This window comes from Ursus americanus, chromosome 33, assembly GCF_024610735.1.
Source record: "Ursus americanus isolate L20-20 chromosome 33, mUrsAme1.1.p, whole genome shotgun sequence".
Classification (NCBI taxonomy): Eukaryota; Metazoa; Chordata; class Mammalia; order Carnivora; family Ursidae; genus Ursus; species Ursus americanus.
In genome coordinates, this window is record NC_142159.1 from 6603958 (window position 1) to 6623923 (window position 19966).

General features: G+C 41.9%; 1 protein-coding gene across 2 annotated transcripts; it reads left to right on the plus strand.

The window, feature by feature from the left end:
* The first annotated feature begins 110 nt into the window (after positions 1-110).
* Positions 111-19508, plus strand: TSLIG1 (tRNA splicing ligase complex subunit 1). Of its 2 annotated transcripts, none has more exons than XM_045782319.2 (7): positions 111-268; positions 12312-12336; positions 12612-12733; positions 12954-13036; positions 14009-14061; positions 15531-15567; positions 18238-19508. In XM_045782319.2, the coding sequence occupies exons 1-7, from the start codon at positions 136-138 to the stop codon at positions 18322-18324; spliced, it is 540 nt and encodes a 179-aa protein (XP_045638275.1). In that variant the 5' UTR covers positions 111-135; the 3' UTR covers positions 18325-19508. The 2 variants fall into 2 exon arrangements, with proteins under 2 accessions (XP_045638275.1, XP_045638276.1); XM_045782320.2 differs by lacking the exon at positions 111-268 and adding an exon at positions 8764-8893.
* The last annotated feature ends 458 nt before the right edge of the window (positions 19509-19966 follow it).

Sequence of the window (19966 nt, forward strand, 5' to 3'; positions counted from 1 at the left end):
CTAGCGCGGGCCCTAGAACAGAAGTCTTACGGTATAAAGTACATCTGTGAGAATGGAGTCCTGGTCCTTTAAGGGGGCGGGCCAAGGGGGCGGAGTCTAGGGCGGAAGTTGTAAATCAGGGCTGAAGTCCGGCTAATGAAGGGCGGAAGTAGAGTGTCCAGTGCTGCAATTATGGCGCAGGAAGGGGAAGATGTTAGAGATTACAATTTGACTGAAGAGCAGAAGGCGATCAAGGCCAAGTATCCTCCAGTCATTAGGAAGTACGAGTGTGAGTAAGATGGCTCACTTCTCTCATGCCCTTTTTTCCTTGCCCAGGTCTTCCGGCCTCGCCTACCGCTTTACCCCTTAAGGTGCTTCAGGCTTGATCCCATTTTACCCTGTATTGTAGGTCCTTGTCCGGGGGATGCTGAAGGAAAAAGCCACCTGGTCTGAGAGTCGGGAAACTGGGTTGCCACATATACAGTCTCTTGAACTTTTTCTACATTTACCTAGTCACATAATTTTGTGGGGTTTTACCAGCGTATTCATTCTAAAGACAATCGTGTTTTCAAGCGTTTGCCGAATTGTCGCCCGTATGTATCTCCAACAGTGGGGTGGTTAGACTGTGGTTACGTTAGAGGACTTAGAAAGCTGAGTAGGGAAGTTCTAACTTGGTTTTTTACCTGGATCGTGTTTTTAGTAAAAAGACCTGGTTTTGCCATGAACAGCTTAGTAACTTAAGGCAAATCACATAACCTACAGAGGACAATAGAATATTAGTGAGATTTTCAAGTAGAAAAATAAAAGTCAGATTTGTGCTCCCCAAACCATAGCAACCTTTAGGGATGATAGCTAAACGTTTATATAGAAGATCAGAATCTGCACTATAGTTTCAGATTTATTATCTCATTTACTCCTCAGGTGAAGGAACTAAAGTGCAAAGAAAGGTTATGTGATTTGCCTTAAGTTACTAAGCTGTTCATGGCAAAACCAGGAGTAAATGAGATAATAATAAATCTGAAACTAAAGGTTGCTATGGTTTGGGGAGCACAAATCTGACTTTTATTTTTCTACTTGAAAATCTCACTAATATTCTATTGTCCTCTGTAGAGTTTATTTACCTTGGCTTACTAGGTTCTGAACTTTCATATCTCCGTAACTTTTTTCTCTTAAAAAAATTTTTTTTAAAGATTTTATTTATTTATTTGAAAGAGAGCGCATGTGAGCACGAGCAGGGAGGGGGAAGAGTAGAAGAAGAGGGAGAAGCCGACTCCCCACTGAGCCGGGAGCCCTACAGGGGGGCTCCATTTGAGGACCCTGAGATCATGACCTGAGCCAAAGGCAGCCGCTCAACCGACCGAGCCACCCAGAGACCCCTTAAAAACAGTTTTTAAAAATTATTTTTAATAAGTCTTATATCTAATTCAAAAAGTACAACAGGTATGCAGTGTGAAAGTCTTTCAGCCCTGATCCCCAGCCATCTAATCTTACGCTCCAGGTCGTCAGCAGCCCTTACCATTTTCTTATGTATACATGCAAAGATGTTCTAACATTTACTTTATTTAACCGGTTTCCAGCTGATAGACATTTATGTTATTTCTAATCTTTCGTTATTAGAAACAATGCAGCAGTGGATATACTTTTGCATCCATTGTTTTGCACATGTGCAAGTGTATCTGTAAATTTCCAGAAGTTACACTGATTTGTCAAAGGATATGTATATTTTTAATTTTAACAATTATTGCTAAATTGATCTCCCGTGAGATTGTGCCAGTTTATACTCTCACTAGCATTGTATGAGCGTCCCTCTTTCCTCTCACTTTGACTCTTTTACCGTATAACCATACTTTTTGGTCTTTTCCAGTTTAAATATCTTGTCATATTAATTGCATTTTTAAAATTATAAGTGAGGTTGAACATATTTCTGTATATGTGGAGCTATTTGTATGTCCGCTTCTGGGATGTGTACATTTGTATTCTTACGCATTTTTCTATTGGGTGGTTTTTTTGTTTGTTTACTCTGTAGAAATTTATTTTTATATAGTGAAATTTGTTAACTTTTTTTCTGGCATCTGGGAAGTCATACTTGGGAAGGCTTTGCCCACTCTGAGATTGTAAAATAATTCTCCTATGTTTTCTTCTAGTACATTTGGAAATGAAAACTTTTTTTTTTTTTTTTTTTTAAGTAAGGTCTACACCAATGTGGGGCTTGAACTCACCACCCGGAGATCAAGAGTTGCATGCTTTAAGAACTGAGCCAGCCAGGCGCCCCTGGAAATAAAAAGTTTTTTTGAAGGATATAATACATTCACTGAAGAGTACATATATCGTGAGTGGATGTTCACAAACTGAATACACCTGTATAACTAATGATCAGATGGATAAATAATATTATAGCGGCCCAGCAGCCCATCTCATGCTCCTTTCCAATTACTACCATTCTCCCTACTTTTGTTAGCCTGACCTTTTTTTTTTAAGATTTTATTTTTAAATAATCTCTACACCCAGTGTGGGGGTTGAACTCACAACCCCCAGATCAACCCTCTCGCTCCACCAACTGAGCCAGCCAGGAGCCGCCAAGCCCCCCCCCCACCTTAGCCGGACCGTTAACATCATAGATTAGCTTTGCCTGTTTTTGTACATTATATAAATGGAATTATACAGTATGACTTTCTCTTCTTTCCTTTCCTTTTCTTTCTTTTTTAAATTTTAAGTAGGCTCCATACCCAGCATGGGGCTTGAACTCACAACCCAGAGGTCAAGAGTTTGCATGCTCTACTGACTGAGCCAGCCAGGCATCCCCAGTATGTCTACCTTTTGTGTTTGGTTTTTTCTTGCTCATATTTGTGAGACCCATATTTTTGCTGATAGTTATAGATTGTTCTTGTTTTAATCTTGACTACATCCGGATTAGAGTAAGGTAGAAATTAAGTATCTGATTCAGTTATTTTCCAGATGACTTACCAGATGTTCTGACTTCATTTCTTCAGCAGTCTGTCTTTTCCCCTGTGATTCAAATGGGACATCTTTATCATATGCAGAATTCCCCTACCTATATTTAGTTCTGGGGCTGGACTTAAGTGTACCGTTCCTTTGTTCCGTCTCTCTTCTTACGTGCCAGTGCTGTAGTTTTAATTATTGAGGCTTTATTCTGTCTTTTAATATTTTGTAGGACACTCTCCCATCGTTATTTGCCCCTTTCCTGCCATTCTTTTGTTGTTGTTGAGAGTGAGCGAGTGAGAAAGAGTGGGGGTGGGGCAGAGAGAGAGAATCTTAAGATCTTAAGCAGGCTCCACACCCAGTGCAGAGCCCAGCATGGGGCTTGATCTCAGCAACTGAGATCACGATCTGGGATCATGACCTGAGCCGAAATCAAGACAGGGACGCTTAACCAACTGAACCACCCAGGCGCCCCGCTTTCTTGCCAGTCTTGCTTTTTTTCCTGTATGTACATAAAGGCCAGCTATATATAAATATATGCAAAACTAAGGGAATGGTATGATGACTTTCATGTATAATCACTCAGCTTCAGCAATGAAGAACTTGAGCTTACATAGCATCTTGACAGGAGCAGTAATTTTGTAGAGCAATGACAAGACAAAGGAAAAGCACTTGGTACTTGTGCGGCAGCCAATTGTGGGAAGATAAATGTATGGGGGGGACTAATGGAAGATGAGGGCTAGTTAGGAAACTTTATTGCGTAGATTTCTCTGGTGCTGACTCTGGGTGGATAAGGGTCTAGAGTTTTCTCTGATGATTAATTTCTGTCCTTGCTGATAGGCAGTGGGGAGCACTTTTACAAATTTGTTTTAGGCATATAGTGGGGAAGGCAGAAAGCTTTTCTTTTCTTTTTTTTTTTTTAAAGATTTTTTTATTTATTTGACAGAGATAGAGACAGCCAGCGAGAGAGGGAACACAAGCAGGGGGAGTGGGAGAGGAAGAAACAGGCTCATAGCAGAGGAGCCTGATGTGGGGCTCGATCCCAGAACGCCGGGATCACGCCCTGAGCCGAAGGCAGACGCTTTAACTGCTGTGCCACCCAGGCGCCCCAGAAAGTTTTTCTTATACCTTCTCTCATTTGTCTTCAGCTCAAAATAATCTTTATGCCAGAGTGGCATATATTTGGCTACCTTTCACCTCCTTTCCTATTATTTATTATTATTTTTTTAAGTAGGCTCCATGTTGGTCCCCACGTTGGGTGTAGAGATTACTTAAATAAATGCAAACTTAAAAAAAATAAAGTAAACCACATATTAAAAAATTGCTATTGGTATTTTTTCATTCATATTAATTATGAATTTAGGGAGAATTAAAGCTTTAATATTTATATTAGCTTTTTTTCTCTAGGAATAGAGTATTCAAATCTTACTTTATGTATCCTGAGGTTATTTTTAGGTATTTCATCTTTTTTGTTTGCTTGTGTTTTTGTTTTTTTTGAGTAATCTCTGTGCCCAACGGGGAGCTCAGACTCATGACCCTGAGATCAAGAGTTGCATGTTGTACCGACAGAGCCCGCCAGGTGCCCCACATCTTTTTTGTTTCTGATGTAAATGTAAATGATCCTTTCTTAATGATATCTTCTCTATCTTGTTATTGATTATAACTGTGAAAGTTATTGAGTTGTATAATTAATTTTCTACACTGCCTTTTTATGGAATTCTCTTATAGTTAGTATAATTTTTAGCTGATACTCTTGGGCAATCATCTCCAAATTTTTTTCATTGCACACTTTGAATTTTGAATGCTGTACTGTCTTATCATAATATATGCATTATAAAACTCTGTTTTCTTTCCTCTGACACCCCTTTTTTTTTTTTTTGTAAGATTTTACTATTTTGAGAGAGAGCAGGGGAGGGGGGTTGGCAAAGGGAAAGGGAGAGAGAATCTGGAGCAGACACTGCACTGAGCACAGAGCCCGACTTGGGGCTCAGTCCCACGACCCTGAGATCATGACCTGAGCTGAAATCAAGACTCGGATACTTAACCAACTGAGCCACCCAGGTGCCCCGCCGCTGACAGCACTTCTGACCTGAAATGTATAGTTTCTCCGCATCAGGCAGTGTCCCAGTTCTCCGACACCAACTAGGTGTCCATCAATTCAATTCGTTTCTGACACTAACTCCCCAGAATTAGCACAGACCCCACTGGTTAAGGGCTCAGTTCCACAGGGCTGCTCCCACTTCAGACACCAGCCTCAAAGGGGGCACCTGGGCTACCTACACTTCTGCCTAGCCAGTTGCAGTTTCTGGTGTTCCCATGCATCCCCTCCAACCCCCCTTGGGCTCAAGTTCAGTAATTTGCTAGAACAATTTATGAACTCAGGTAAATGCTTTACTTGGGTTAACCAGTTTATTATAGGGGATACAACTAAGGAACAGTCAAACAAAGGCCATGCATTGGGCAAGGTATGGGGAGAGGGGCTTGGAACTTTCAGACACCTCTGGGCTTGTCATCCTCCTAGCACCTTGATAAGTTCACCAATGGGATGTTCTCCAAATCTTTAAAAGAGTCTCTAGTTCAGTCTCCTGCTCCACTCTCCACAGGCCAAACACACACTCATCGGTGAGGGGGTGGGTTGAAAAGTTCCGACTCTTTAATCACGTGTTTGATCATCCTGGTGACTGCCCCATTCTAAGGCTATCTAGAAGCCGTACCCTGAGTAACTGCAGTAGCATAGACTCAGGTGTGGACAGAAGGGGATTATTAATGAATAACAAGACACTCATCACTTAGGGAAATCCGAGGGTTTTAGGAGCTTTGCCAGAAACCAGAGACAAAGACCAAATATGTATTTTTACTATACCGCAAAAACATTCAGTAAATACAGCAATTAAGAAGGAGAGAAGAAAGAAAGCTAGTTTAATTTTTAATTTGTTGTACAGAAAAAACCTTTTGCTGAAAAATCCTGTTAATATTTTTATGATGTGTTTCATGATTATATCTATGGAGAGGATCATGCATTTATATGAGTTAAATTAATCTGTTTCCTAATAATTTAATCTTGGCATTCCACGAATAAATCCCACTTGGTCGTGTACTGGATTCTACTTGCCAGCGTCTTGTACAGTCTTTGAATTGATGTAATGTCAGATTAGTCTGTATTTTCTCGCAGTTCCATTTCTTTCCACAGACGGCCCCCAGACCCCCCCCCCCAAGCTTCTCCTGTGGCTCTGTTTTTCCTTTCAGACTCAGCATAGTTGTCATCTCATTTATTCAGTCAGCAATATGATTGAACACCTGTTGTGTATCGGGCACTGAGCAGAAATGGGGAGTAAGAGAATGAGCAAACACATTGAGATCACCCTTAGTCCCTTGGCTCTTCCGGTGTTAAGTCTTGTTTCCTTTGGGAATTCTTTTTTTTTTTTTTTTTTTTTAAAGATTATATTTATTTGACAGAGAGACAGCCAGCGAGAGAGGGAACACAGCCGGGGAGTGGGAGAGGAAGAAGCAGGCTCATAGCAGAGGAGCCTGATGTGGGACTCGATCCCAGAACGCCGGGATCACGCCCTGAGCCGAAGGCAGATGCTTAACGACTGAGCCACCCAGGCGCCCCTCCTTTGGGAATTCTTAACTGAACCCCTCAGTCCAAGTTAAATTTATTTCCTATTCCATAGTTTTCAGTTCTCCAAGTGTGGTCCTTGGACCCCTGGGGTTTCCCAGACCCTTTCAGAGGATCTGTGATGTCAGAACTATTTTCATAATAATACTGAGATATTTGGTCTTTTACTGTGTTGATATTTGTGCTGATGGTGCAAAAGCATTGAAAGGGTAAAACTGCTGGACCTTTAGCCCCGCTTGAGGCAGCCGCCCTGAATTGTGCTGGGAGTCACTTGATTCCTTCCCGCCGTGTACTTAAAAGAAAAAGTTATTTTGACTTAAAGATGTCCTTGATGAATCAGTAAGGACTGCCAATTTTATTAAATCTTGACCACTGAGTACATGTCTTTTTAATATTCTGGGAAACAAAATGGGAATTACGCATAAAGTGTTTCTGCTGGTTGTCAAAGTATTGATGATTACCTTGAGGAAAAGAACGGTGTAACTGAGTTGTGAGCTGCGTTTTTTGTTTGTGTTTTTGTTTTGTTCTTGTTTTTCATGAAACCCCTGTTGCTTTTTTTTTTTTTCCTCCCCAAAGAATGACTGAAAGATATAGTATTGTTATTCAGACAGGGCTATTTGGCACATAATTTCTTTAAATAAATTTAAATAATAATAATAAATTCTTTTAAATAAATAAATAACAATATTTGTTGGCAATGATAAAAGTCAAGGTTTTGAGTGAAACTCAGAATTTGGAAAACCATTGATGGAAAACCATCATGAGCTTGACAGTTTCCCAGTAATTAAAGATCTTTGTGATGAGATTGATGGTGATATTTACAAATATATATGTATATGTGATTTCATTCCATATAATTAAATGTGTCAACATTATCTGTATAAATCAATGAACTGGTATTTTTTTTTAAATATTTTATTTATTTGAGAGAGCACGGGAGAGAGAGAGACTGATGGGGGGAGGGGTAGAAAGAGAGGGAGAAGAGACTCCCCACTGAGCAGGGATCCCGATGCGGGGCTCAATCCCAGGACTCTGAGATCATGACCTGAGCTGGAGGCAGATGCTTAACCAACTGAGCCACCCAGGTACACTGAACTGGTATTTTTCAAAAGACCAGTACTTTGATTTTATACAATCAGGCACAGATAAGATCCATTTTAGGCACAAGATAGAGCAATGGATTTTAACGTTACAGAGCACAAAAATTCATTGTTACAGCTTCAAAATCCACATTGCAACTAACCTTTAAAAAAACCAGCATATTTCAGGGGCACCTGGGTGGCACAGTTGGTTAAGCATCTAACTCTTGGTTTGGGCTCGGGTTGTGATCTGAGGGTCGTGAGATCAAGCCCTGAGTGGGGCTCTGAATTCAGCATGGAGTCTGCTTAAGACTCTCTCTCCCTCCCCCCTGGGTACTCTCTCTCTCTTCCTCTCTCTCAAATAAGTAAGTAAATCTTTAGAAAAAATTAAATAAAAAACTAACACGTTACTAGTTTTGGTGTACCATCAAGGAAGACTGTATGTAGTTTTTCGAAAGTCTATTAAGATGCTCCTGCCTTTTCCTCCAGCATATCTGTGAGGTTCATTTGATGTATGTACTTCAGCCACATCAATGTACTGCAGCACCTTGAAAATCCGACATTAAAAACACTTGCATAGGGGCGCCTGGGTGGCACAGCGGTTAAGCGTCTGCCTTCGGCTCAGGGCGTGATCCCGGCGTTATGGGATCGAGCCCCACGTCAGGCTCCTCTGCTATGAGCCTGCTTCTTCCTCTCCCACTCCCCCTGCTTGTGTTCCCTCTCTCGCTGGCTGTCTCTGTCCTGTCAAATAAATAAATAAAATCTTTAAAAATAAATAAATAAATAAAAACACTTGCATAAACAGTGGCACTCTTCTCCCTAAAGTTTTGGGAAAATATGGTTATTTTTCATAAAGATATGCAATATATGTTCAATAAAATGGTTTTATTTTTATTTTTTAATTATTTTAAAAAAATGTTCTTTGTAAGTAATCTCTACCCCCAATGTGGGGTTCAGACTGACAAGAGCTTACAAGAGTTGCATGTCCTACTTTGCTAAGCCAGCCAGGTGCTGTTATTTTTATTTTTTATTTTATTTTATTTTATTTTTATTTTTATTTTTTTTAAAGGCCAATTATTTTTTTTTAAAGATTTTATTTATTTATTCGACAGGATAGAGACAGCCAGCGAGAGAGGGAACACAAGCAGGGGGAGTGGGAGAGGAAGAAGCAGGCTCATAGCGGAGGAGCCTGACGTGGGGCTCGATCCCATAACGCCAGGATCACGCCCTGAGCCGAAGGCAGACACTTAACCGCTGTGCCACCCAGGCGCCCCAGGTGCTGTTATTTTTAAACGAATAAGTATTTAAAAGTTTTTTCAGTTAAAATTTCTGGTATGGTAAATATTGACAGATACAACCCATATGAACCAGACCTCTCTGGGGTCTTCTAAAATACTTGAGTAAAGTGTTCCTGAGACCAAAATCTTTGAGAACTACTGCACTTTAGCAATCTGTCGTTGTCGTTTTAAATTGTTTTTTAAAGATTTATTTAGTTATTTTTTGAGAGAGTGACAGAGCAAGAGCGAGAGTGCTGGGGGGTGAGGGGGGAGAGTCAGATGGAGAGAGAATCTCAAGCAGGTTGAGCGCATGTGGACATTGATCTCACCACCCTGAGATCATGACCTGGGCTGAAACCAAGAGTCGGACTCTCAACCATCTGAACCACCCAGGCGCCCCCTTTTAAATTTTTTTTTTAAATCAAGGTATAATTTACATATATATAGTAAAAGTGCTCAGATATTAAGTGTAAAGTCCAATAAGTTTTGATAAACAGAGGGGCGCTTGGCCGGCTCAGTCAGCAGAGCATGCCACTCTTTTTTTTTTTTTTTTTTAAAGATTTTATTTATTTATTTGACAGAGATAGAGACAGCCAGCGAGAGAGGGAACACAAGCAGGGGGAGTGGGAGAGGAAGAAGCAGGCTCATAGCGGAGGAGCCTGATGTGGGGCTCGATCCCATAACGCCGGGATCACGCCCTGAGCCGAAGGCAGACGCCTAACCGCTGTGCCACCCAGGCGCCCCAGCATGCCACTCTTGATCTCAGGGTTGTGAGTTTGAACCCCACAGCGGGTGTAGAGATTATTTAAAAATGTTTTTAAAAAAGTTTGGTAAACAGAAATATATACGTATTTATCATTGGAGTGTATTTTACATTGGATTGTAACCAAACTCCAATCAGGCTATAGAACATTTCCATCACCCTAGAAAATTCCTTTTTGCTTTTTTCCTGTGAGCCCCCACCCACATCCTTACTTTGAGGCAGACAGTTTGGATTTCTATCACCAGAGCCTGTTTTAGAGTTTCACGCAAGTGGAACCACACGGTATAGATTCTTTTATGCCTGGCTTCTTCACGCAGTATCAAATGGACATTAAAGTGGTGAATGGGATTTTATTCAGTAACTACAGTAAGAGAAAGAGCTGAGCTCCATTCTGAATTGCACAGAGGTGATGGGACCTTTTAAAGGGCAAATGCAGAAGAGGGGAGAGAGGGAGCTCAGTGGAATCAGAGGAGTGAAAAATTACAAGTGGTTAGTCTATAAATCCAATTAGGCCTGCAGTATTTGGTAGCAGGCAGTTACCATTCGGATTCTGTCCTCCCACAGGAACTGGGAGTCCTTCCTGATGATTACATTTCAAAGGAATGGCTGTGGAGTCCTTGAGAAGGACCATGCTGAGTTCTAAGGGATAAATATTCACTATTGTAAGCCCTTTTTAGTAAATGCTGTAAGAAAGGGAGGTTAAGGGCTGTCAGGTTTGGGCTGAAACAAACAGCAAATTCTGGCTCTGTAGCGCTTTTTCCAGCAGGTAGTCTCATGCCCTCGGGCTGGGGTGATTCTGGGAACAGGGTTTACGCTGTTCGAAGCCCAGCTGTGCTGAAGTTTGATCACTCTTGGCGCAGGGGTTTTGGATACAGGTCTTAGGTGCTGAGAGTTCTGCAGTTTCCATTTAACGTTTTTGGGATTCATATTAGTGCATGAGTCAGTAGGTCGCACTGTTTTATCACTGAGCAGTACTGCATTGCGTCTTTGTTTATCTCTTCTTCCGTTGCTTGATATTTGGTTTTTAATTTGGGGGAATAAGATGCTATGAGCATTCCGGACACAGGCGTTCATTTTTCTAGGGTTAATATCTGTCATTTAAACTCGTTTATCATCTCTCCTGGTGCCTAAAATGTGTTCCGTCCACAGGAATATTTTTGAGTGAGTTAAGAGTATTTGAACTTTGAGTGCCACCAAGAGACTGTGTTAACGGTGCAAAGTCTGCTAGCCTGGCGTTAGGGACGTCTCAGTTCTAGGCCCAGCGTTGCCTCTAATCAACAGTAGTCTTTAACTAAAGTCACACGATCTCTATGATTTCAGGTTTTTTCCTTTAAAAAATTTTTTCTTTTTTTTCTTAATAATCTCTACTCCCAACATGAGGCTTGAACTCAGGATCATGATCAAGCGTCGCATACTCTGCAAACCAAGCCAGCTAGGCACCCCAGGTTTCTTCTCGTAAGTGAGGGAATTGTAATAAATGAGCTCCATGGCTTCCTTCTAGCCTGAATATTCTATGATCCTAAGTGGGAAAAACTGATAGAAGTCATGATACCAGTGAAGAATAGACTGAAATGTTGAGATAACAGATCCAGTGGGAGTTCGTGATAGGAATGGTGTTACTTTCGGGTATTCCTGTGGGGATATCGGGGGAAAGCTCGTAAACACATTGCAGAGTTTACTTTCTAAAACCACTGTATTAGGCAAGGGCATCATTGAGGAATACTTCATATGAAAGAAATCAACGAATAAAAAACTTGGCTCTTCTTTTAAAAAGACGAACCTATTTTGGGGCGCCTGGGTGGCACAGCGGTTAAGCGTCTGCCTTCGGCTCAGGGCGTGATCCTGGCGTTGTGGGATCGAGCCCCACATCAGGCTCCTCTGCTGGGAGCCTGCGTCTTCCTCTCCCACTCCCCCTGCTTGTGTTCCCTCTCTCGCTGGCTGTCTCTATCTCTGTTGAATAAATAAATAAAATCTTAAAAAAAAAAAAAAGACGAACCTATTTTGTATAGGATTGGGTTAGCTGTTCATGAAAAGGTGAGACAGAGAAATCTGGAATTTTGTGTCTTTGATGATGAGGTAGTTCCTAGAATTTTGATCATTCACACAGCAGATATTTAGAAAAGATTTGTTTTGTTTAGGAAAAGTAACTAATGGCAGGAAATAGCATTATTGAGATACCACGATGTATTAGACACTTTAGATCACCTAGAAGCTCCTGTCCCTGCTGCCTTCCAGAAATTGTCATTTAAATACAAACCCTGACTTTTTAGAAAATAACCTTTAACAAGGCAATTAACTTTCTTATGTAAATGGATAGCAAAAGGTGAGGTTTGCCCCACATTTTCTTGCTTTTGAAGAATAATGTGTTTTGGTTTTTTTTTTTAGGATATTATTTATTTATTTGAGAGGGAGAGAAAATGGGCTGGGGGGTGGCGCAGAAGGAGAGGGAGAAGCAGGCTCTCCGCTAAGTGGGGAGCCCAACACAGGGTCTCCATCTTAGGACCCTGGGATTATGACCTGAGCTGGAATCAGTCGCCCAACCAACTGAGCCACCCAGGCGCCCTGAAGGATAATGTTCTTAATAATGAACTAGAGTTCCTTGTGATTTGCAAGTCAAGTTTAATGACCTATGTATTTTTCCCTCTCTCCCTCAGATTTGGATCATACAGCAGATGTCCAGTGAGTACACACCTGCAATTTATGCCTTTGAAATCATGTTCTTAAATAGGAAGTCTGATGTTTTAATCTTGATGTCCCTAGTGTTAATTCTCTCTTCCTATTTTGGTTCCTTTACAACACGAAAATGATGGTTTAAAAGAACCCGGTTTCCATCCGTTAGATTGATTGAGGCCTTTGGATTTGTATTTATCATGCTGATTTTATTTTGACCCCGCTGTCAAGTTTTCTCTCTTGCTGTAGATTTTATTACACAGGGCATGAATGTATTTCTCTAGGTTACACGCGTGGGGAGATACTCTGGAGGAAGCATTTGAACAGTGTGCAATGGCCATGTTTGGTTACATGACAGATACTGGGACTGTGGAGCCCCTGCAAACAGTAGAAGTAGAAACCCAAGGTAACCGATTTATTCACAGGGAAGAGATTGTCATGCAAATGTGCAGTGTTCTACATGACTTCAGTGGTTTTCACAATAAGAACGACAAAATCAGTGACGAGCCTGTTCTTCCTCCTTCAGCTAGTCTAAGAAATTCCTTGCGCTTTTAAATTCAAACAAGTGTTTAGAGACAAGAATTGTTCAACGTCATACTATCATGATTCTTCTTGACCCTGTGTAGGAGATGACTTACAGTCTCTGCTCTTTCACTTTTTGGATGAGTGGCTTTATAAGTTCAGTGCTGACGAATTCTTCATACCCCGGGTAAGCAAGGGTGTTTCTTTTTTCCTGAGCAAATGGGTTCTTAGTTCAGATTAAAAAAAAAAAAAAAAAAAGTGATTGAGAATAGAACACATGATGCAAACCCAAGCCATACAGATACATAAGATGATACTGCTTTGCAGAAAATAGGGTTAACCTGACTTCGCCCGTGTATATGCATTTTGTAATATTTAGATCTCTTACCATATACTTGTCGCTAATCAGGATTGTGTGATAAGAATGCACCTGCTGTCTTCGCCCACACTTTGTATGTCTCCCAAGTTTGAACTATATTTATGTGCATCCATATGTTCCTTTGCCCCATGGGAAATTTAGTAGCTCGGCCATGTTGGCCTACATTTAAAAATTGTTGTCAGCTTTCCTTAACACGAAAAAGGAAAAGCCAAGTGGAGATTGCTTGTTGCCATCAACCTCGAGAAGGGAACCCCTCTCCAACATCATCGTTTACCTAACACATAGGGCCCTCCTTGCTTCCACGGGCCCTCCATTCTGTCCCTTCCCAGCCCCGCTACGTACACGCTTCTAACTGGTCACTTATCGTACAGAGGTCAAGAGCCTACAGTGTTATTTAAAAATGAGCTGAGAATGATTGAGATCCTGTATTGTCCTATTCTGTTTTACAGAGAAATTTCTTGACTCATGTTTTTAGATTGTACATTTTTCAAGAATACTTCTCCTGAATATGTAAGAAAAAACCTTATTTCCTTGAAATATATTTCATTTATTCTACTTTAGTTAACATTTTAATTTTCTTTGCTTCAGAGAAGTCGTATGCTATTATTTTCTAGGAAAGGGGATGACCTAGACATATTTCCGTAAATGAAAATATAGTTGACCTACAATATTATATTAGTTTCAGGTGTACAACGTAGTGTTCTGACAACTTTTAGATGTGTTTTAGTAGATGGTCTGTTATGAACGTTCTTTTTAAATTGAATTTTTTTTCCTCTTTAGGAAGTGAAAGTACTTCACATTGATGAAAGAAATTTCAAATTACGCTCAATTGGGTATGTTTTGAAAATCTTTTCAGTAGCAAGTCATGAAGGTTGTTAAAATTCTTCACTGAACCTAGTAGGCAGGAAGACAGAAATGTGAAGTCAGAGGTCCAGTCGCATCCCAGTGGAGCTCTGCGGGTTAAGCTTTAAGAGCCCGAGGAGCAAGGGCTTTGGTCCTCAGCTTTGGAGGACCAGAAGTTTGTCAGAACGAAGTTGGTGTTGGTTCTTGAACCTGATTCCCAGTTTATTGATTTTTAGAGTCAAAATTTTTTGCATGAAGCCTGGCTTGGTGACAGGAACACTGACGAATCCTTCTCGTAGAGCCTCACACCTGGACTCTGTTCAGACTGGTTCCTTCTGTTAACAAATTACACTTTTCCTTCCAGAGTTTGCAAACACTGGATTCGATCTCTTTGATCGGACTTGGTGTTTCCCAAATCTCTTCAGTCACCTAAGGATATCTTTTAGGTTATTTCTATATAAAATCTATTTTTTCCAATTTTTGTTAAATTTGATTTATTTCTTTGCAAAGTGAGGTCTTTTATTATTTCCCCTCCTTTTTTCTTTTTTCTTTTTTTTTTTAATGGGTAAAGAGTCAGGCTTCTCCAAGGGTACTTCGCTAATACATAGTTGAACAGAATTTTAAAGCTTTGTTCTTTTGGGGTGTCTAGGTGGCACAGTCGCTTGAGTGTCAGACTCTTGGTTTTGGCTCAGGTCACGATCTCAGGGTTGTGGGACTGGGCCCTCTGTTGGGTTCTGCACTTGGCAGGGTCTGCTTGGGATTCTCTCTCCCTCTTCTTCTCCCTATGCACCTCCCTGAGCCCTGCTCTCTTCCTCTTCTCTCAAATAAATAAGTTTAAAAAAACAGCAACACAAGGCTTTGTTCTTTCTGCTACCACTACTGCTTCTCCTCCTGTGAGCTCTAGTCACATTCGTGTTGAAGGGAGAGAAGATACTTACCCCAGGTTCTAGGAGACAACCTTTCTGGGGCTTTCTCTATACAGGCCATGGACATTTTCTGAAAAGTTACAAAATGCAAACCGATTTAAGACCATATTACAGCATGTAGTATTTTGCCTCTGCGGTACTCAGACCTGCTTTCTGCAATAGGAGATGGTATTTACTTAGTTCTGTAGCCTTGAGTACAGTGAAAATTTCGAGCATGCTACGCTATTGTGAAACAGTAGTCATTAAACAGCGTCTACTGAGAATCGACCCCATACACACGATAGTAGGGCACTTTTTTTTTTTTTTTTTTTACGGCAACCATCAGCCTTGTTGAAATAGCTATAGCACGGAAGCCCCTCGACAGCTGTATTTACTGGCAGTCAAACTGAAATTTATAGCTTGCTTGCCCCTCCCAGCTCTTTTGGCTTTCTCATATCTGAACCACATTTATAAGGTGTATTTTAAAATACGTAAAGGATAAATAAATATGAAATCTTGGAAGTCTTAATCATGTTTTAATTTTCCTTCTCAAGGTGGGGAGAAGAATTTTCATTGTCCAAGCACCCTCAGGTATGTTTTTAAATCCAGCCATTAAAAACATTTTATGCTTCCTTACCATAAAGTCAGTATATGACGGTAAACCTCAGTGAGTTCTAATAAACTGGTGTGAAGTCGTTTTCCTCAGACTTCTCCGACCACCTCGTGTCTAAACCCTGGGACTTCACACATCTGATCTGGTGGATTAGGAGTCAGTACTTGGGTCCTAGGGTCAGGTTAGCTACAGATGTTTGTGAGACTTAAAAGTCCCTTTGGCTTTTTGAGCTCCGTAGCTCTCCCTTTAATGAAGGTGTTGGACTAGATGTTCTCTGAAGCACCTTCTCCTTTCTGTGCATCTCCAGATCCTGTATTGGCCACCCTGTGCGCCTTTACTCTATAGCAGTCAAATCTGTATGGAGGAATAGGGGCAGGCACATCTTTCTGGAAAGGGCTGGGTCATGTTGGAAGCTTCGTGGAATGAAAGCAATAGAAGAGCAGCATTCAGCTCCTCTGTTGTAACACGACGGCCGCCACAGACCACACATACATGAACGACTGCGGTTGTATTCCAGTAAAACATCATGGACACTGACATGTGAATTTCATATCATTTTCAAATGTCATGAGACACTCTTTTGTGGTTCCCCCCCCCACCATTTAGAAATGTAAAAACCATTCTTAGTGTGGGGGGGCTGTACAAAACCAGGTGGCAGGCTGGATTTGGCCCGTGATTTTGCAGTTTGCTGACCCTTGTGTTTAGGCTAAGGAGACCTAAATTAGTTGAGGGTGACTGAGGACTCCCGGTTGCTTCTGGGAGCTGCAGTATCATTTCTTCAAGCACAACATAATGAAATGAAGCCTGGTGAGGGAGCCTTGGGAGAGAAACCAGGAGAGGGAGCCATGTGAATTATAATACAAAAGACACAGTGGAACTTTCTTTTGAACATAGTATGTTTGAGGTGTATATTAGATATCTAAATGGAGATGTCACATAGTAGGCACTTGTCTGTAGGATGACTTGTTCAGGAGGTAGGGAGATCTGGAAATCTCAGTCTGGAAGCCATCACTGAATAGACAATATTCATAGCCATAGGACTAAATAAGATTACCAAGGAAGGAGGTGTAGATAAGAGAGAGTATAAAGAGGACTGAGCTCTGGGGCACTAACTTTGGAAGAGATGGAGCCAAAAATTAAAGGAGAAGGAGAGCCTCATGAGAGAGGGAGCAAAAGAAGAGGGGTGCCCTAAAGCCAGATATCTAATGCTCTTGAGACTAATCGCTCAGAGTGAGATGAGGATTGACAATTGACTGGATTTACTAATCAGTGGAAAGATGTGTGAGTCCGAGAGCTAATGAATGAGAGATAGGGAAGTGGAGGCAGAATTGAGACAATTCTTTCGAAGATTTTGGAGAAAAGGGGAGCATAAGGATAGAACCGTACTAGCCAGAGGGGCATGTGGTGGGGAAGGGAGAAGGTTTTTGGTTTTGTCTCGTTTCAGCGAGGAGGTTTTATAGCACCAGTGTAGGCCATGTGGCAGTGACCTAGGACCTCGGGGCAAATGGATCATGCTGGAGAGGGAGAGGATCATTTCAGAGCAAAGACCTTAAGTTGGGAAGGGGGGGAGGGGATAGAGTGTCCAGGTTCAGGGGTCAGCCTTCTGATAGGAGCAGGGCTGGGCCGTTCGTTGTAACAGGAGCCCAAGCTAATGTGAGTACAGATGCAGGAGGTGGTTTGATGGGGGGAGATGAGCCAGTTCTTCCTGGTTGCCCGTTTTCTGTAGGAGGCACGGCCGGAGCGTGAGAATGAGGGAGGGATGCTAGAGGCGCAGATGGAAAGTAATCGTTTCAGAGAGTGAGAAGCTTGGTTTAATGGCAAGTGTAGGATCAATCCCTGGTCAGTGCTGAGAACCCTTCTGAGACTGTGCACGTGACTTCAGGTGTACCAGTTAGCGTGGTGTCTGCTGCCACAGAAAGAAAGTTGAAGTGGATTTAGGTTGTGCTTTTACCAGGCGATTATGGCAGAGGGGAAAAAAGCAAAGGTAGGTGCCTTTCAAATCTGTCTGCGAAATCTTCAGACTTCCTTTATGCCACAGAGCTAGCAAATGCCAGTCACCTATTGCCTGATACATTTGGCGCTGCACAGAATTCTTGTAGATTCTTTTCTAGAACAGGAAGGAACTAAGAGGACATCTAATCCTGTGGTTCTAAACCGGGGCAGGGGCAGGGGGGTGTCATGTATCAAGCACGTGGAGAGAGAACCCCATGAGGTAAAGCGAGCAGGCAGCTGAGGAAGAGAGAAGAGTCCGTGTTCCTCGGGCCCTGGGTCACCCTGCGAGCAGGAGGTCTCGAGGAGGAGCCCTGAGCCAGGCAGTAGGAGAGCTGTGGGCTCCTCCACCCAAGCCATTCGGCAAACGGAAAAGGGGGTGCTGGAGAGGTCAGACGGCCTGCGGAGCCAGGTGGGAACAAAGCCAGGATTCGAGCTGCGGCTCTTACGGCCCAGCCGGCTCGCTTTCCCTGAGCGCGCGTCGCATTGTTGCCGGGCGAGTGTAGAATGCTGTACGAGTAACTGCTTGGTTCATGGGGGTTTCAGTTTTTCAGGATAATAGCAAAATTTGGCCTTTCTGCCAGTTGTTGCTAGAGTTAATGATTCTGATTTCGATGTTCACTTTTTCTTTCTCGTTCTTTCTCTAACCCCCACTTTAGGGAACTGAAGTCAAGGCGATAACCTACTCAGCCATGCAGGTCTATAATGAGGAGAAGCCGGAGGTTTTTGTGATCATTGACATTTAAGAAACCACAAAACAAAACAACCCCCCCCAAATCCCCTCCTATGAAGATCTGTTTTTTCCCTGTAACTTTCCAGAAGATCCCATGATATAAATCTGCTGTATCTGTTGATAATATGGACATTTGCAGAACAGAACTTTCTTTTTAAGATTTTATTTATTTGTTTGTCAGAGACAGCACAAGCAGGGGGAGCAGCAGAGAGAGGGAGAAGCGTGACGCAGGGCTTGATGCCAGGACTCCGGGATCATGACCTGAGCCAAAGGCAGACGCTTAACCGACTGAGCCACCCAGGCGCCCCGTGAACAGAACTTTTAACATAAAATGTGAGTGTCAGAAATGGGACATCAAGGTGCAGCTTGGTCCGTGTTACCCAAATATTCAAATTTTAAAGAATTCTTCCGCGGCAAGCGTGGCATCTCATCTCTTAGCTCCCCACTGTAGCAGCGGATACTCAGACCCTTCCAGTGGAAGGCCTGGCCCCAAAAGGATCAGTAATCTAAACAGCAGCCCCAGAGACTCTGAACCTGCCACACTCTTATCGAATCCGGTTTGAGAAAAATAATAATAATTTGAGAAATCCTACAGCCAGGGCTTTGCTTTTTTCCCACATTGGTTCACACACACATGCACGTGCAAACACACACACACACACATTTTTTTACGCGGGTCCTGAACTCAGGATCCTGAGATAAGACCTCAGCTGAGATCGAGAGTCGGATGCACAACCGACTGAGCCACCCAGGCGCCCCAACACACATATTTTCTATATATACATTAAGAGAGGTTGTGTTTTAGGTTCCTGTGGGACAGAGCCATCCTGTATTCCACTTGATTTTTCTCAGAAGAAATAATTATGGTTTAAAAATTGGGAGACTTCTCGAGGAATTCGAGAGCTCTGGGTTTCTCTCTCATTTTTAAAGCACTAACGTATGGACACTTTACTGCTTTCCCTTAAGAAAAATTAAACACCCTTACAGATGGGCCCTTCCTCCTCACATGTGATTTTATATTAAAGCCAGTATATTTATACAGTTAGAGAAGAAAATAATTGTTTTTCTTTGTTTTTTTAAAAATTACCTGAGTTCTCTGTTGAGGGAAAACCATGTTAAAATGATCTGAACTCCTCAAAGAAGGTAACTTTAAAAAAAAAAAATGAAACTGCTTTTGTTGGATTTGTAACGTTATTCGATTCTCTATTCACTGACTGAGGTGTTCTTTGTTGCCATGACAAGTTTGCAGAGTTGCTCTTTTTTCACACATAGATGAGAAAAGATTGCCACTGGGTGGTGCCAGATATCATTACAGCGTGCTAAACTGACCTAAAACGGAGAGATTGTCTGCGAGCTTCCCAAGTCTTCTGAGCGCTGTAATATTTTTCTCTGGGTATTTAACAGAAAGTAGAGGTAACGGGAAACTAGGCCAAGACCCACGGTGTGAATAGTCGCTCTTCAAGTGAATACGTAGCGGGATCACTGGGGTGGTGCTTCGTAACCTCCTTTATTGTTAGGCACATTTTGTAAACTTGAATTGTGGTCCTCCAAGCGAAAACTGTCTGGAAGAACTTCTTTACCTTTTGTTAGGATGAATTTGCAGGCTGACCTTGGACTCTCTTTTTTTCATGGACTCCTTTGAACATCCTGGGCTA